Below are 19662 nucleotides of genomic sequence, written 5' to 3' on the forward strand. Positions count from 1 at the left end.
GAAGGTACTGTAAAGTATAATTTTGAAACTGAAGGGAGCCCTGGTCAAGGGACAGTATTCCCAAGGAGTTTAACAGTACAGCAGCAGGTAATTAAAATAACCATTATTCACTGGTTTCAGAGTAGCAGCCGTGTTAGTCTGTATTCGCAAAAAGAAAAGGAGTACTTGTGGCACCTTAGAGACTAACAATTACTACCATTAACTACCATTACCATTAACTACCAAATAACTACCATTATTCACTGGTATCTGTAGTGTGCCATGTGGTGAGCTCTGCAGTTGTTATAAGACTTAATAGACATATAATAAAATGTTATTCTAACAATATTTTAATGAACGTGTATTCATTATGCTTTAGTTAGTGACCAGGTATAGTCTCTGCTGTAAATCTCTACTGTCAACAGCATCTAACTGGCGATGAGGAGAGGGAATGTTTTGGGCATTCTGTGAAGTTCCCGGAATGAACATGTCATGCTCCTTTGTTTTTCTGCTTCAAAAACACAAATACCAAAATGGGCCTGGTTTTCCTCTTATCTACAATGCCAGTTTTAGCTCCGTGGAGTTATTCTTGTTTTGTACTGGTGTAACTGCGAAGAGGATCGTATCCAGGTGCCATCACATCTTCTTTTCTATGGAATTGCCACTCAAAGAACCAGACATGACAAAGAGGAAGCTTTATGAAAACTTCAGAGTCTGGCATGTATGAGGGCCAGTATTGTGGTGGTCAGACTATCTACAGAATTCACACAGTTATCACTCTTCGCAGGCATATTTTTTTAATGTTTGATAAAAATAAGACATAAGTGATAGGAGGTAGGAGAAGGAAACTGGTGATGATTTTCATCATTACCCTCTTTTACTTTTCAGTGCTGGAGAAGGAAAATGTATTTAAAAAGAGTACAAAGCATGATTTCCTTCTAAGTTGAGCCAATCTGTAAGATTTTGATATTACTATTCTATTTTATATCCCAAAAGACAAGAGTATTGAAAACCTTACAAAGCCTGTCAACATTGAATGGAACTTGCCTTGCCTTTTCCTTCACAGACAAAATTTAGTTTGGTTCAGTATGTCATTTCCCTCTCAGATTTTCAGTATTCTTACTGTGGTCTAAATCTAAATAAGATTGTTACCAAGTCATGAAAAATCCACTGGCTAGTGTTGAGTAGGAAGACCTAAGCCATTGATTTCTGCAGAATTTAAGCTTTCCCTGAAAAACGGATCCGCTCATGATACTAGCTATCAGTTACCAGCTGCTCCAACTCCTGTGGAAGTGCTCTTGCAAGCCCCTCCCTCAGTCCTCATATGACAGATTGCTCAAGCCATTCCATTATTTGACCAAAATAATTGACAACCAGATGGGACTGTACAAACCACCCTCTCTCTGCACCATCCTAACATGAAGTGATTGGATTTTGTATTGCCAGATATTTAAAAATCATGAGTTGTTGTCATGAGTCACCGGGCGATGCTCTGGAACTACTCCGTATAAAGCCAGTCAGGACTCTGGGGAAGCATGCCTCCTCTCTCTGAGCATACTGTTGCTAGGGGAAGACGCTTACACAGCTTCGACCTTGCTTGATCTGACCTTGGAGCATTCAGCATCCCCTTCCATGCCGTGCGCTTCCCACAGCGAGTCTGCCCAGGCGGGACTCCTGGGGAAGCCAGAGGGCCCTGCACGCCAACTTTGCAGTCAGATGTGACTCTCAGCAAGTATAAAACGGAAGGTTTATTAGTCAACAAAAACACAGCATAGAACAGAACTCATTAGCATGGAAATCAGTGACTTTCGGCCAAGTCCAAGTTGGTGAGTCCTGGGCCAGGAAGCCCTGGGCTCCCCCTCTTCCGGTCTCCCCAAGCAGACTGCTAGCTTCCAGCAACCTGACCTCAGACACCCCCGTTGCTACTGCTGCTTGTCTTTGTCTTGCTTCCTGGGCAAAGTCATTGGTCGTCACCTGGTTGTATCCCCCCCCTGGGTTTCAGATTATGAAGGGCACCGGTCATAGCATATGTGCAGGCAGCTGGAGCAGCCTCACCTGCCTCAGAGGTCTCAGCCATAGTCAGACACCCCTATTCTCACCACCGAGGTATTGGTGCAGCACATAGGAAACTGAGGCACACACAGTAGTCATGCAAAACAGTAAAATTCATAGGCTCAACAGTAAGACTCACATCCAACGTAACAAGGGAAAATCCCCACTTCGTCACAGTCACGTCCACAAAAATTAGATTTTAAAAAATGATAAATTTGAGGTTCTTTTTATTTGTCTTCTGGTGTTTGAGCTTTTGAGTTTAACATTTTCAATCCCATCTTCACAATCTTGAGGGATAGAAAAATGAAAGCTGAGATTGTCCTGTAATTGAATGACTCCAGAAGTGTAGGCTTTAAGAAAAACACCAAAAAGCACAAGACTTGCAATAAAATCATGAGTTGGCAACATTATAATTATAACGTTTAATATCTTTTATTCTAAATTCTCAAGTCATATACCTGGTGAGCTGCATACTTATTAATTTTGAGTAGAAGTGCATAGTTGTCTGAGTAATCCTGCTGAACTCTTCATAAGTAAGCATTCAGATACATTTATAATGTTTAGAGTTCACAGTGCACACTCTGCCAATCTGTGAACAGGGCTTATGCTATGGAAGAGAACAGAACGTCTTTGGTTAGCAATTAAGGAAAGAATATTAAGTTTCTGGGATACAACACATCAAATTTTTAAGCTCAATCTGTCAAACATTCACCTTGTCATGGCTTTAGTCAATAGCAACATAGTAAAATTAATTGTTTGGGTTGAAAAGATGAAGATAAGGATACTATACGAATGCTATTCTAGCTGGACTAGAAGTGCTCTAAGTTTGTACCAAGAACAGTTCCTCTGTATTGAAAGATGTTCCTTAGTAGAGTCAGTCCTTGGTGATATAGATTCTAACGTGTTCAGAAGAGCAGGCCCCCTGGGAGGCTGTGAGACTGCCCCAAAGGTGAGAAGCTGTTCCAGTTGTACACGATTGTTGATGCCACTCAGTCTCCACTGCTGGCACTGGAAATACAAAGGAAGGGAATATGAGCATCAAGAGCTGTCTTTTCTCCACGCTCTGTCTCCAAATGGTTCTATGAGACTAGGTGACTGACAGAGTAATAGGAGAGGCTGGCAAAGGGAGGAGAAGAAAAGTAGTGCGATTGGAGAAACTTGCCATGCACTTAAGTACTCTGATCTGGGCTGAAGTCAGGGAGCAAAATGTGTCCAGCAGCTAAGTTCCCTGTAAGCTGTGCAGCAACCTATTTAGCGCTTTGCATGTGCTTAGGGAACCCGCCTGGCCAGGCCCTGCCAGGGGAGGGGCGGCCCAAACCCAGCCCTGGCCCAGAGCTGCTGCGGCCGGGGCACCCCTCCCCTAGCCCGGACCTGCCGGGGAAGGGGTGCCTGTCTTGTGGCCCCAACCCTGAAGCTGCTGTGCGGAGAGAGGCGCCACTCCCCATCCCATCCCAGGTGCTGTTGCGGGGAGAGAGCTGGGGGGAGTCCATTCTCTCCGTACCGTAGCCTTGGAGTACCCTCTGCACCCCAAACCCCTCATCCACAGCTCCACCCCAAGCCCACACCCTAGCTGGAGCCTACACACACCCCAAGCCTCTGCCCCAGCCCTGACCCCCTCATCCCTGGCCCTAGCCCTGAGCCCCCTCCCACACTCCGAACCCCTCTGCCCCACCACATCAATTTTGTTAAATGCACCAATATGAAGGTGATGCATCACACATCACCTCCATATCGGTGCACATAACAAAAATCATTCCATACATTTGTGGGAAAAATTAGAGGGAACACTGTCCAGTAGCTCTCCTTAAGCAGCTCAAGCTGCTTCTTTTCCTGCTCTCTCTCTCTCTACCTACTCTAGCTTGCTTTTTCTGGAGGAACAAAGAGACACTAGTAGTTTTCTCTCCAGATCTCCCGCAGCAAAATTTGCTCTGATTAATGTTGGGGATGAGGAGGGTAAAGGGTAGAGAAAAGAAGCCACATAGTGGAAAGAATGAGACAGAAGAAGGAAAGAGAATAGGAGTTTGGAAAGAGAGGAAGAGGGAGAAATGAAGGATGACACTAAATTGGGAGGAGTGATAGATACGCTGGAGGGTAGGGGTAGGAGTAGGATACAGAGGGACCTAGACAAATTAGAGGATTGGGCCAAAAGAAATCTGATGAGGTTCAACAAGGACAAGTGCAGAGTCCTGCACTTGGGACTGAAGAATCCCAGGCACCGCTACAGACTAGGGACCGAATGGCTAGGCAGCAGTTCCGCAGAAAAGGACCTCGAGGTTACAGTGGACGAGAAGCTGGATATGAGTCAACAGTGTGCCCTTGTTACCAAGACGGCTAATGGCATTTTGGACTATATAAGCAGGGGCATTGCCAGCAGATTGAGGGACATGATCATTCCCCACTATTCGACATTGGTGAGGCCTCATCTGGAGTACTGTGTCCAGTTTTGGGCCTCACGCTACAAGAAGGATGTGGAAAAATTGGAAAACGTCCAGCGGAGGGCAACAAAAATGATTAGGGGATTGGAATACATGACTTGTGAGGAGAGGCTGAGGGAACTGGGATTGTTTAGTCTGCGGAAGAGAAGAATGAGGAGGGATTTGATAGCTGCTTTCAGCTACCTGAAGGGGGGTTCCAAAGAGGATGGATCTAGACTGTTCTCAGTGGTAGCAGATGACAGAACAAGAAGTAATGGTCTCAAGTTGCAGTGGGGGAGGTTTAGGTTGGATATTAGGAAAAACTTTTTCACTCGGAGGATGGTGAAGCAATGGAATGCGTTACCTAGGGAGGTGGTGGAATCTCCTTCCTTAGAGGTTTTAAAGGTCAGGCTTGACAAAGCCCTGGCTGGGATGATTTAGTTAGGGATTGGTCCTGCTTTGAGCAGGGGGTTGGACTAGATGACCCCCTGAGGTCCCTTCCAACCCTGATATTCTATGATTCTGTGAAAGAGGTGACAATATGAATGAGCAACAAAAGAGATGAGGGGGTGAAAAAAAATAACAAAATGAAAATGGCGGGGGTGGGGGCAGGGAAGAGAGGATGGAGAAAAACAGGTCAGATGCAGTGACCAGCCACGGCATGGGATTGAGGTAACCCAGACTTGAAGGTCTTGAAGATGGGGGGGTAAATGTGGGTCTAATCCTTTGTTCTAAGAAAATATGTAGACATTTACACAGTGCATTTGGCTGCTGTCCATAACTTTCCTTCATTGGTAAAGAATGTGTAAGATGCTGATCGCTCTGACTTGCATCACTATTAGAGGATTTATTGTTTATAGGTTTAAACACTTTTTATTTCATATGGTCAATGGCAATGGCACAAAAGAACTTGTCAACAGCATTTCATGTTAAGAAATTAGCTTGGGCTAACTTGTCCAATGTTGATAGTTTAATGGGATGTTTGTGTGTACTCATTAAATGGTACAGTACCTTTAACTTACTGTGTAATGTGCAAGGTGGTATTGTTTTGTGTATAAGTTATTAGTGAACCTTACTACAGTGATAAAGGTCATAGAATCATAGAATCATAGAATATCAGGGTTGGAAGGGACCCCAGAAGGTCATCTAGTCCAACCCCCTGCTCAAGGCAGGACCAAGTCCCAGTTAAATCATCCCAGCCAGGGCTTTGTCAAGCCTGACCTTAAAAACCTCTAAGGAAGGAGATTCTACCACCTCCCTAGGTAACGCATTCCAGTGTTTCACCACCCTCTTAGTGAAAAAGTTTTTCCTAATATCCAATCTAAACCTCCCCCATTGCAACTTGAGACCATTACTCCTCGTTCTGTCATCTGCTACCATTGAGAACAGTCTAGAGCCATCCTCTTTGAAACCCCCTTTCAGGTAGTTGAAAGCAGCTATCAAATCCCCCCTCATTCTTCTCTTCTGCAGACTAAACAATCCCAGCTCCCTCAGCCTCTCCTCATAAGTCATGTGCTCTAGACCCCTAATCATTTTCGTTGCCCTTCGTTGTACTCTTTCCAATTTATCCACATCCTTCCTGTAGTGTGGGGCCCAAAACTGGACACAGTACTCCAGATGAGGCCTCACCAGTGTCGAATAGAGGGGAACGATCACGTCCCTCGATCTGCTCGCTATGCCCCTACTTATACATCCCAAAATGCCATTGGCCTTCTTGGCAATAAGGGCACACTGCTGACTCATATCCAGCTTCTCGTCCACTGTCACCCCTAGGTCCTTTTCCGCAGAACTGCTGCCGAGCCATTCGGTCCCTAGTCTGTAGCGGTGCATTGGATTCTTCCATCCTAAGTGCAGGACCCTGCACTTATCCTTATTGAACCTCATTAGATTTCTTTTGGCCCAATCCTCCAATTTGTCTAGGTCCTTCTGTATCCTATCCCTCCCCTCCAGCGTATCTACCACTCCTCCCAGTTTAGTATCATCCGCAAATTTGCTGAGAGTGCAATCCACACCATCCTCCAGATCATTTATGAAGATATTGAACAAAACAGGCCCCAGGACCGACCCCTGGGGCACTCCACTTGACACCGGCTGCCAACTAGACATGGAGCCATTGATCACTACCCGTTGAGCCCGACAATCTAGCCAGCTTTCTACCCACCTTATAGTGCATTCATCCAGCCCATACTTCCTTAACTTGCTGACAAGAATGCTGTGGGAGACCGTGTCAAAAGCTTTGCTAAAGTCAAGAAACAATACATCCACTGCTTTCCCTTCATCCACAGAACCAGTAATCTCATCATAAAAGGCGATTAGATTAGTCAGGCATGACCTTCCCTTGGTGAATCCATGCTGACTGTTCCTGATCACTTTCCTCTCCTCTAAGTGCTTCAGGATTGATTCTTTGAGGACCTGCTCCATGATTTTTCCAGGGACTGAGGTGAGGCTGACCGGCCTGTAGTTCCCAGGATCCTCCTTCTTCCCTTTTTTAAAGATGGGCACTACATTAGCCTTTTTCCAGTCATCCGGGACTTCCCCCGTTCGCCACGAGTTTTCAAAGATAATGGCCAAGGGCTCTGCAATCACAGCCGCCAATTCCTTCAGCACTCTCGGATGCAATTCGTCCGGCCCCATGGACTTGTGCACGTCCAGCTTTTCTAAATAGTCCCTAACCACCTCTATCTCTACAGAGGGCTGGCCATCTCTTCCCCATTTTGTGTTGCCCAGCACAGCAGTCTGGGAGCTGACCTTGTTAGTGAAAACAGAAGCAAAAAAAGCATTGAGTACATTAGCTTTTTCCACATCCTCTGTCACTAGCTTGCCTCCCTCATTCAGTAAGGGGCCCACACTTTCCTTGGCTTTCTTCTTGTTGCCAACATACCTGAAGAAACCCTTCTTGTTACTCTTGACATCTCTTGCTAGCTGCAGCTCCAGGTGCGATTTGGCCCTCCTGATATCTTTCCTACATGCCCGAGCAATATTTTTATACTCTTCCCTGGTCATATGTCCAACCTTCCACTTCTTGTAAGCTTCTTTTTTATGTTTAAGATCCGCTAGGATTTCACCATTAAGCCAAGCTGGTCGCCTGCCATATTTACTATTCTTTCGACTCATCGGGATGGTTTGTCCCTGTAACCTCAACAGGGATTCCTTGAAATACAGCCAGCACTCCTGGACTCCCTTCCCTTTCATGTTAGTCCCCCAGGGGATCCTGGCCATCTGTTCCCTGAGGGAGTCAAAGTCTGCTTTCCTGAAGTCCAGGGTCCGTATCCTGCTGCTTACCTTTCTTCCCTGCGTCAGGATCCTGAACTCAACCAACTCATGGTCACTGCCTCCCAGATTCCCATCCACTTTTGCTTCCCCCACTAATTCTACCCGGTTTGTGAGCAGCAGGTCAAGAAAAGCGCTCCCCCTAGTTGGCTCCCCTAGCACTTGCACCAGGAAATTGTCCCCTACGCTTTCCAAAAACTTCCTGGATTGTCTATGCACCGCTGTATTGCTCTCCCAGCAGATATCAGGAAAATTAAAGTCACCCATGAGAATCAGGGCATGCGATCTAGTAGCTTCCGTGAGTTGCCGGAAGAAAGCCTCATCCACCTCATCCCCCTGGTCCGGTGGTCTATAGCAGACTCCCACCATGACATCACTCTTGTTGCACACACTTCTAAACTTAATCCAGAGACACTCAGGTTTTTCCACAGTTTCGTACCGGAGCTCTGAGCAGTCATACTGCTCCCTTACATACAGTGCTACTCCCCCACCTTTTCTGCCCTGGTATTGGTTTATGCACTGGTGTTCATGTCTAAGGCCATGTCTACACTAGGAACATGGTGCATTTTTAACACATTACCTAAGGCATGTTCAGTAGTCAGGTAACCCTATGAGGGAGCCAAGGGTTTACCTTAATCAATGAGTACAACCTGCCTTGTCTACACTAGGATTGCAACAGTTGTTAGCAAACATTCCCTTCTTCTCCAAGCAATCTTGGCTATAGATACTTGCACTGTTTCTCTGTGGTACTCTTCTGTTTCTCCATGTTTCTAAGGCAGTTGCTATATGCTACATTATCTTTGTTTTGTCATTTCTGAGAGTCTGTGGAATCAGTCTGGAGGCATGGTTGCTTCAGTGAAGAGACCTTGTCTGTGGAGCTGCCTCCTGGAGGATGTATACCATTCTGACTTTGTATGCAGTGTAGTTGTTTAAAAGCTTGTCTCTTTCACTACCGGAAGTTGGTCCAATAAGACATTACCTTATCCACCTTGTCATTGGGTATCTGACTGGTGAATCTTGCCCAGATACTCAGGGTTTAGCTGATCGCCATATTTGGGGTCTGGAAGGAATTTTCCTCCAGGGCAGATTGGAAGAGGCCCTGCAGGTTTTTTCGCCTTCCTCTGTAGCATGGGGCACAGGTCACTCACTGGAGGATTCTCTGCTCTTTGAAATCTTTAAACCACGATTTGAGGACTTCAATAGCTCAGACATAGGTGAGAGGTTTTTTGCAGGAGTGGGTGGGTGGGTGAGATTCTGTGGCCTGTGTTGTGCAGGAGGTCGGACTGGATGATCATAATGGTCCCTTCTGACTTTAGTATCTATGAATCTGTTCTGACTTAGTAGCATTTTACACCCTCTTGCTCTGGTGTAAAGGATTACAGAAGGTACAGGGCAATGAAGTACAAGACTCGTACTGTTTACAGCGGTAAGTGTCTATGGTGCCATTGGCTCTTGATGGAGAAGCACTGTCTCTTGGGCCAAAAATATGGGAGACTTTTTAAGAATATCTAGTCTTTTAATTCAAGCTATTAAACAATTTGTATTATCTTTTTTAAAACCTTCAGTCCTTCCTCAAAATAATCATTGCTAATTCTTAAATAAAAAATTACTGCTCATAAGGTTTTTTTCTATTCTGCATGTTTCATCATTTTTTTTTTATTTTTCCCTTTTCACACAGAGTGGGTTCAGATGGCACCAGCTTTATTTTCTAAATTCATCCCAAACATTCTCCCCCCTGCTGTGGAATCTGAGCTTCAGGAATACGCTGCTCAAGACCAGACACTTCAAAGAGAGCTTATGCAGAATGGATTTACCAGGTAATAATTATTGCCCTTCAACGGCAGTTGCACTAGACAGCACTGATACTACTAAAATGCATATATTTAAAAAAAACATAAAGATTTAAATATTGTATTATATTCAATAGAATATTAAATATTATTTTAAAGACTTGAACCAGAATGTTCAAATCTGGGTATTTAGGCACCTAAATCCATATTTAAGCACCTAACAATGTGGCCTGAGTTTTCAGATGTTCTGAGTACCCACAAATTCCATTGAAAGCAATAGGAAGTAATAGGTGATCAGCAGCTCTCAAATACTTTCAGATAAAACTGAGATGCTTCTGATTATTTTTATACCCTTGTGGTATTTTGATTTATTTATTAGTGGGTGATCATCTTCACTGTCAGTTCCCATTCAGCATTGTCCTTTGAACATCGCTTTTCCCTAAAGTAGTAAAAGGACACCATCAGTTTGAATTTTTGTTAGTTTTTAAAAATGCGCTGGGGCGTACTGTGCTCCTCTTCTCCTCCCACTTCAGTCCATGCTCACACATCTTACCGGCCTATTGTCTTTCAGTGAACTTGGCAGGCTGCAGCACGTGACTGCCACTGCTGCCTCTCCTGACCCACTCTGCAGGAGCCAGAAACACTAAGGTTAGGCTGAGGAAGTTAACAAGCCCAGATCCTTTCACAGGAGCATCTCTGCGGAGTAAAGCAGCTAGTGCATGAGGCAGGAAATTAAAGTGACCCTCAACAAAGTATTGAAACTGATTATATACAAAGTACTATTAAATGCACAAAGTAAACAAACTGAGTAAAAGAGAATTTTATTTTTCTCTAAATGTCAATTATTCTAATGTTAGTGGCTGCTTATAACAATAGTGGGTATACAGTATTCTCACAGAAATAGGAATTTATAGATGATGATTTATATAAAGTCTTTCTTAAGGCTTTCAGTTTTCACTTAGATTAATATTATAATATTTCAGTTGATGATCAGTATTTCTGAGAAGCTCATTCTTTTATCTCCTAACTAGAATAACATCATGTCTTGTATGTTGGCTGTCAGGAGACCTAAAACTGTGTTCTCTCCAATCATAAAGAATACACATAAAACAAAAGGTCAGGTCAGTCTTCACACATTGGTGTTGACCTTCAGATCTCTTTGTGATCTGTAGCTGAGCACATCTGAGCTATTTTGAAATATCCCCTAAGTGCGAGTTCCAGTTACTAAAGCAGAAAAGTTACTAGTAAATGTTCTGCTGGTCAAAGCACCAGTGCTAAAGAATAATCATCTGCCTATCTTTTGACACAAAACCAGCACTCTGTATTTAATATTGGCTTCTATCAATGGTCAGCATCCTGGTATTAAGATTAATGGGAGTAGGATCAGGTAATATTTTAAGTATTTCTTATGTGCCCATTGCCTTGGTATTTAAGTGGTAATTTGAAGACTCGCATGTTTTCTACTGTGCTTCATTAAATACTGCTTGTATATATTGAATAGCCTAAGAAAAGGAGAGGGAGAGGGTATTTATACTAACTCAGAAATTTAGTCAAGCCTTTTTAATTTTTGACACACTCCATTTCAAAGACCATAGATAGAGCAGAATGTAGTTAAGTTGTTTTTGAGAAAAATTGAAGTCATTAAAAGAAACCCCCTAGTGGTCTCTTGAATTACGGTTTGTTTTCAGTTATGGGGTTGTTCTTTGGGAGTGGAGAAGCAGAGGGGAGATTGATATTGACCTTAGCGTTGTCCACATAAAATGAGCACCCAGAGTGCATTGTTGTGCTTATAGATTCAGCTAAGAAAAGTAGAAAAAGTTCTTGCTGCATTAAAACCCTCATTAAGAATGTGTGGTTAAAAAAAATAGATTAGAAACGACTTTAAGGGCATTTATCTGCAAGATGACTTGAGATTTCTAAAGTTTCATTTTTTCCAGTAAATATATTTGAAATGATACAATTACATCTAATCACTTAAACCTGGAAATCTGATTATGAAATATGTCTATTTTTAATTGAGAAGTTAAACTATATTTCCTCAGAGACAATTTGTAAGCAAGCCTTGAGCTGAGCTTTTTAAACACTATTCCAAGTGCTAATAAATTTGATTTGAAAGATCTTTTTCCATGATGCCACAGGTCAATAATTAATGATTCATAGTTTTATCATAAAGGGTTTAACTCTTCCCCATTGAACTATACTGACAGCACATTGAGTGCAAGGAAAAACTGTGAAAGCGTGTGTCCTGGTAGATAGCTATTTCAGCATCGTTTCTGACATCACTACTGCAACACAGAGCCTTATTTAAAAACCTACATAAAAATTATACAGATAAGCCAACCTTTCTTCTTATCTTATTGATTATTCATGAAAATCTATATTCCCAGAAAACTCTATATTTATTTTTTCAGAACAATTTGATAAAAATTCTAGAGTGTATATTCAGTCTTGACTGCAGCAGTCTCTCTCTTTCTCTTTGATCCCCCAAATTGTCACTTTCCAATCCCCTCCAAAAAATGCTGCAAATTTCACCTTTTCTCAACATGCCACTCTCCTCTTCCTATCCCTTCACTGGCTTCATCTAACCTTCCACATCAAATTCTAACTTCTTGTCCATGTTTTCAAGTCTCTTTTCTGTTCTACCCTACCTACTCTCTTATTTTCTTCTCCTCCTTGCTCTTCCCAAGATTTTTACCAGCACGTTCTCTCATTGTTCTGCTTTTCTTTCCTATGCTGCTCCTTTTCCTGGAATCTTTGCCTAGGGTGTGGACTGTAACCTCCATAGCCCTGATCCTACACTGGGATTTACATGGGTGCAAGAAAATACCTTTATCTGTTTGTAAAGGACTTAGTAAATAATTTGTGGGGCCCTTGGGCTTTAATATCTTTGTCTTAGTTTTGTATCTGCATATGTGATGTTGGATAACAGTTCTTGGGTACATCTGTCCCAAAGTTTTGTGTGAAATAAAAAAAAATGTACTTTGCTATCTATCAAATGCTACCTGTGTGAAGGGGAAAACAATTCTTGGAATAAGGAATACCCACTATTTGGGTTTAGTCTTTGAAGGTGTTTATACGATACCTCTAATATAATGTAACTGATTTTATTCTGTAAGTATCAATATGCTATATGGAAAAAAGAAGGTCAGGTCTGATTTGGGCATTTGGAATAAACATAGCTAATATGCATGTTGCACTTGAGTGTACTGTGTATGCTTGGATATTGTTCTGATGGCAAGCACTGCGGTTAATTTACAAAAAAAACAAAATAATTTTCTTCTTTCCATTTTAGCATTTAAAAGAGCCCATCACTGGCTCTGAGTGCCCTAGCAGTAATTTAAATTCACTCTACTTAAAAATGATTGACAATAACACTAATGTTACTCAACAGGATATTACCAGTCCAAAGATATAAAAATAAAGGCCTCCAGTTTTACCATCTACATATAATCATTACCTTCCTAAATGCTTGAGAGAGGCTTTGCAATGTATGACTGGAAAGTTCCCCAATCTATACGCTAGCAGACTAGTGGGGGTGGGGGGAGAACATGTTCAAGAGTTAAGGGGCCCTTGTGGGGAACAACCTACGCTCCATCTCGTATGGACCCCACAGCAAGTGCTTTGAACCACCAGGGATCCTTGAAACATAGTTTGTCAATTTCTCTTTTGTACAAAAATAAATAATTACCTGTTCCTAATGTTACTGACCACTGTAGCCCAGTTCCAATTCACGTTGTCTCTATACATTACATTTGGTAATGGTTGTTATTTAGCATGGGAATACCCAGGGTCTGCCGCTGCCAAGTTTTGGTGTTCTACAGTGCTTAAATAGAGCCAAGCATTGATGGCTGGTTCCTTTGAAGAGCAGTATTTGTGTCTGCCTGCAAACAGGCTAACTTGTCCTTTCTCTCACAGTTCTGTCTGTGACCTCATAGGAGTGTAGAGGCAAGAGGTCATACAGAAAGGGGGATGGTAGAACCTAGAACAAAAAAAGTGGATGATCCTCAAGACCTCTTTTGAGCAGCCTTTAGTCAAATGCACTATGAGAAACCACACACACTCAGAACTATATACTAATTTAAAAAAATCAAGTTGTATTAGGCATTTATACTGAGAACTATAGGCTTTTATTCAATTAGCAATTGGAGCTGTAAAGTTCCATATTAGTTCCTCTCTAATTTAATTGTATATATGGCTTGCTTATGTAATTGACATTCATGCTGATGAAACATTTGTTTTGCTAAATTAATTCTAGAGTTGTTAAAAATCAGCTGAGTCAAAAGAATGTGCGCTGGGATGGAAATAATTTCCTGCAGTTAGACTAAGCTTCCGGTGTGCTGTTTATTACTTAAAATTACAGATTAACTCATTTATTAAATATAGATTAAAAAGCCATCAATTTTAGCAGCCTGATATATAAATGATGAAGTTAAAACAATATTCCTATTTCCCAAATGAGACTTTCTGTACATGCAGCGGATTTTTGACAACTTCACTGCTCCACATCTCACACCAAAATTAACCACAAGGAGACTGCATATTGAAGAACTAACTACATGACTGGCACCCTTCTAGAAAGTTTTCAGCAGGGATGATCAAATGACTAGTACAATTGAAGATGGTGGGGGGGTTACTTAATCACTCCATGGTGATTTTTGCATTAATGACCTTAAACAAAGTGCATATCACAGGCCACTTTCAAAGAGGATGGATTTTATTAAAATGGTTCACTACTTCCTGTTGTGTCACATGAATGCTTGATCTGGATTGTCTGCTAGCAGAGAAGTGAGAGATTCTGGCTAGCACGAAGAAAATAAATAACACTGAGACATCTCTCTTGCCTCATAGTGGTCAGCTATTGCCATCTAGCTTCAAATAAAATTATAAAGCAGCTGTGTTTTCTGTACATACTAGTCAAGAAAGTCAAAGGGGTGAAGAAATCCTAACCCTTTTGAAGTGAATGAGAGTTTTGCTGTTGACTTCAGTGGAGCCAGGATTTCACCCAGTATTCTTTTTAAAAAAATCCTCTATTTTGTATTGTATTTGTATTTGTATTTAATAGATTAGAAGAATAATAAGATTTTGGCAACTGCTAAATCTAAAAATCTTTCAGATCTTCTAAAATAGCTTTATAAAACTGGTATAAGGAGTTTGTTTTAAGACAAATTGCTCAGCTATAATCTGGTCTCAAATCATACATTAGTTTTATTTAAATCCAGAGGATGAGCTTTTTATTTATCATAATAATTATTTTTAAAATCAATTTTAAAGAAAAGGATAGAGTAACTAAACTATATAATTGTCCGATTGCACTTTTTATTGTATGTGTATTGATTCTGGTGTGGGTTTTTCCCCAATCATGTATTTCGACTGTTGTTGTCATTAGCATATTTGCATACTGTTTAATTTCTACTAAATGTCCCAGTTTTTCTTTTACAAATTAAATTTGATGACTTTGCTGTCATTGGTTTCCATGCTGTTTTTTTGTTTGATTCAATGACCATTCTTTTCTCCCCATTCTTTCCCAGAGGTGACCAGTCACGAAAGAGAGCTGGAGAAGAGTTAACTTATAGTAAGTAAAAATCCAATATTGTTCATTGTTTAGTTTAAAAAAAAATAAAAAGAATAAAACTGTCTTTGATCTTCTATGCTAGTTGGGTTATGGGTCTTTCAACCAGCAGATGGAGACAATATATTTTTCCATGTATATAAAAGTGTAACTCTCCAGCAGGGGGAGGAATGATTCTTTTCCAAGTGGACTGCTTGAATACAGAGAAAAGGGTGGGTCTCTGAGGTCCGGGAGTGATCAGAACCTGGACTCCAATGTGTTGCTGTCTTCCACGTAACCACTGCTAATAGGACCAACTCTAACAAGGCCCCCAGTGTTGCCTCTGAGACAACAAGGTGTCCATGCAACTGTGGAGATGGGGGGCCAGATTCTCCATACAGTTACAGCCCTTTGCATCATTAAGCCCATGTAAAGAGGCCATAATTTTGCCAAAAAAATGACCAACAGACAACTCTCTCTATTTATGCAAGTGTACCAGATCTGGGCCCTGTACCTGAGTTTCCCACCTTATTCCCTCTTCTGTATAAGGGTTATATGAAAGGAAGGAGGGAGGAAAGTGGAGCTCTGCTACAATTCTTTGCTGGCTACCTTATCCCAGAGGTACAAATTAGAGCTGCCCAACAGTTTGCTCTAACTTATGTCAGGGCTGGAGATGGCCTGCTGAATCAGGGATTGATAACTAGGTCTTTGGTGTCCTTACCTCAGTAGAGCTTTGGCACAGGAGAGAGTCTAGTCCCATATCTTTTAGGGTGAGATTTAAAAGCAAGGTCCTGATCACTTGACACTAAAGATCCCCTGGATCTTTTGGTAACTATTAGTAGCATCAGCTTTCATTGAATTTTGATGCATTCTGTCTACCCAATTTCTTCCAGTAATATCAGTGGAATATGCCCTTCTTAATTTCCTTCTCTAGATTGATATGCACCATTGCTCTGTGCTGCCATTCTTCTATACAGAAGGGTGATGGATGAAATGACTATAGAGCTGGCATATCAGATTCAGTTTGTACACAGTGCTTTAGGATCTGTCAGGATGAAAGGCGCTACAGAAGTGTAAGTTATAATAAGGATTTCTGATTAACCATGTCTCTTTTATGTATATTTCAGATGGCTCATCAGCATGTGCAAGCTCCAGAGGGTACAGATAGTGAACATACCAGATGTGCTTTTATTCCTAGCCAGAACAGACACTGGAGGAGCACAGATAATATCCAGAGCCTCAGCTGGGGTCTGCTGATATTCAGGAGCTCTGTCGCAAGCTATGCCTGGAAGAGGAGTTTGGACTTTCTTCGTTATGTAATAAAATGTCAGTTGCTGCTACACTCGGGATAACTCTGAAAGACATGATGCTTTGGTTTGGTCTCTCAGCAAGTTCCTATTCTCGATTCCGTGAGGAATGCGCCTTGAAAAACAGATAATTTTTAAGTGAAAATTGGCAGTCAAAATCAGCAGCTTCCTCCAAAAATGTTAAAATGGAAGAATCTTTTTTGCACTCTTGTTTTTTATTATGGACATTCTTTAAACTAATTAACACATCAGTGTATTAGTTTTAAAACTTCAAGGTATTTTCTGAAGCTTTTACTTAAATAATAAGAATAAAGATTTGTTACTTTGCAGTATTTATTATTCAGTACAAAGTGACAGGAGCTCTAAGAGTTGGTCCCTTCTAAAAATAATTCTGACAATGAGGTTTTTGATTCTGGATTTGTTTCTTCCATTGGTTTTTTCCTAACTTTTTTTTTTAATGTTTTTTGACTCTGTGCCTTCAGCTTGTGCACTTGGCAACTTTACAGACCATATTTGGTGAATGCAAAATGGGTTCTTAAGGAAAAGCTTGTGGTGTTGTGAACAAATATGCTGCAAAGTCACAAGGTTCTCCTACATTACTAGGATATTAATTTAGAAAGGAAGAAAACGTTTAACCTGACAATGTCACTTATAGTGACTTGGCCCCCTTCCCACTTTTTGTTTTTCATGTGTTTATTTAGTATTAATGCTGGGACCAATTCTTGTAGAAAAATCCCTGTGCCCCCTCCCTTTTCTGGTGACTTTGTTGGCCTCCATAGTAATTACAATAGATGAATGTGAACTCCAAAATGAATGCAATGCCATGTTTTGTGTTGTGTGTTATTTTGGAACATTAGCTGAGAGTTGGATTATGAGCAAGATTCTCCAGTCTGTTAAATTATGTTATGGGCCACTCTAGCAGCAATGAGCAGACTTAAACCTGCCTTAGTTGGTCAGTGGATGACAGCACCCATGCAGGGCTGCCGGAGTGGCTCTGCCAGTGCTCCTCCTGACTACCAGCATAGGGAGTGTGACTGGTGAAAAGGGATATGGCCCTGCAACCAAACAGCCAGAGTGTAAGATACACAGCACCGTTCAGGATCAGGGAGATACCAAGGTGATGTAATGCATATGTGCATGCATGCACCCTCTTCTAGACTTGTGCCAAGCTCAGTTGGGCTGGTCCAGTAAATCTGGACCTGTAGTCTTAATTGTAATGGTTAGGAGATGATTTTCAGTCAGCGGTATGGGTAATCGAATCCAGTTAATTTAAATAGGGAGAGAAATGTACTTGAAAAAGTAGCTTTGATTCCAGATTCCTTTTATCATCTTTAGTTAAGAAGAAAAAAACAAACTAGTAATATCAAAAACCTTTCTGAGCTGAGGAACAAGTGTATCCACACTTCTGCCACACACAGCTGTCATACCTTTAGAGAAATTCTCTTAAGCTTGCATGAGTTGTCTATAGATTGCAGGAAAAAGCAAAATATACATGTGGCAGTGACAGAGAGTTCTTTTCCTTCGAACTTTGCTTTGTAAACAGACTCTATTCCCTTCATGTTTAAATTCACAGTGTCATAGATTCCAAGGCCAGAGGGGACTGTTGTGATCATCTAGTCTGACCTCCTGTATAAGACAAGCCATAGAACTTCCCCAAAATAATTCCCAGAGCATAGCTTTTAGAAAAACATCCAATCTTGATTTAAAAATTCAGAGATTAAGAATCCACCATGACCCTTGGTAAATTGTCCCAATACTTAGTTTCACTGTTAAAAATTTACTTTTTATTTCCGATCTGAATTTGTCTAGCTTCAACTTTCAGTCATTGGATGGTGGTGTAACTTTCTCTGCAAGATGAAAGAGCCCATTATTAAATATTTGATCCCCATGTAGATACTCAGACTATAATCAAGTCGTCCCTTGATCTTCCCTTCGTTAAGCTAAATAGTTATATCATTGTAAGGCATGTTTTCTAATCCTTTAATTGTTCCCGTGGCTCTTCTCTGAACCCCCCTCCAATTTATCTATGTCCTTGAATTGTGAGAACCAAAGCTGGACACAGTATTCCAGCAGTGGTCACAGCAGTGCCAAATACAGAGGTAAAATAACCTTTCTAGGGCTACTTGAGATTTATGCATTTCAGGGTTTCATTAGCTCTTTTGGCCACAGTGTCACACTGGGAGCTCATGTTCAGCTGATTATCCACCCTGACCCCCAAATCTTTTTCAGAATCACTGTTTCTCAGGATAGTCTCCCATCATGTAAGTATGGCCTACATGTTTACATTTAGCCATATTAAAACACACATTGTTTGCTTGCTCTGTTTACCAAGAGATCCAGATTGCTCTGAATCAGTGATCAAAAACAAACCATCAAGGATAGGGTTTTCAAAAGCACTCAGCATTTCGTGTATCTCTGCTTCGACTGAAGTGAATAGGAGTTTTATCGTTGGGAGCAGAATTAGGCCAATGTTGATTGCTTTTGTAAAGCCTACCTTGAATGAACACAGTGGAGAAAGTAACAAATGCTGATAGAGAATGGCTACGGATTTTAATTTTGCCACGTTCCAAAATTTTATCAAGAACAGTTTTTAAAAAAAATCAAATTTCAAAATTAAAACCTTTTGACAGTGTCCTTAGTTGTACATTTACTCTGTATACTGTGACAGCAAATATTCTTGAATTAAGAATATACACATCAACTAGTTGATTTACTACATCAGTTCCATTCTAGTTCATATGATAGTGTACAAGCTCTCAGCTTTATCATGCTGTTAAGATTTTGCTCTTTTTTTTTTTTTTTACAAAGGGTTTACTGATCTACAGTTTGTAAATAACTTGTAGGACTTAGGCCTCATATTTCAGGCAGTGATTTTAATTTACTCCTTTATTGTTGCATTACACTTAGGACACAGACTTTTGAAACAATAATTCTATAAGAAGGTAAAATAAAACATTCCTCTTAGTGTGGACAATATTATATGCACTATAACAGTACTTGAATGCTTTTCACCATGTGGCGTTCTCGTTTGGCCAGCGGACATGAGAACTCTCCTTGTAAAGCATTGTATTATGTTGTAAATTGGCATTAAAATTTCTGTATGTTTTGGCATTATTAACCTAATGCTGAAGTATTGTTTATCTTGTCTTCTAGGGTTTTATCATTGTGAGCTGAGCATGAAATGGAGTATAGCATAATATGCTAAATTATTTTGTTTTTTTGTAAACTTGAATCTTACTTACAGTAAAACTAACTCAGCCAATTTGAGCATTGATACTGTAAAACCATGACTACAAGGCAGC

The 19662-nt window shown here is 41.0% G+C and overlaps 1 protein-coding gene across 3 annotated transcripts in view; it reads left to right on the forward strand.

Annotated features, from left to right (window-relative positions):
• Positions 1-18950, forward strand: part of CACUL1 (CDK2 associated cullin domain 1) — an 87339-nt gene extending 68389 nt beyond the window's left edge. For all 3 annotated transcript variants that reach the window (XM_038410772.2, XM_043518613.1, XM_043518615.1), the window contains 3 exons: positions 9394-9532; positions 15034-15077; positions 16181-18950. In XM_038410772.2, the coding sequence (XP_038266700.1) occupies positions 9394-9532; positions 15034-15077; positions 16181-16221 (224 nt within the window). In that variant the 3' untranslated portion in view covers positions 16222-18950. The remainder of the gene's footprint in view (positions 1-9393; positions 9533-15033; positions 15078-16180) is intronic.
• Positions 18951-19662: the final 712 nt, after the last annotated feature.

Source organism: Dermochelys coriacea, chromosome 7 (genome assembly GCF_009764565.3).
Source record: "Dermochelys coriacea isolate rDerCor1 chromosome 7, rDerCor1.pri.v4, whole genome shotgun sequence".
Classification (NCBI taxonomy): domain Eukaryota; kingdom Metazoa; phylum Chordata; order Testudines; family Dermochelyidae; genus Dermochelys; species Dermochelys coriacea.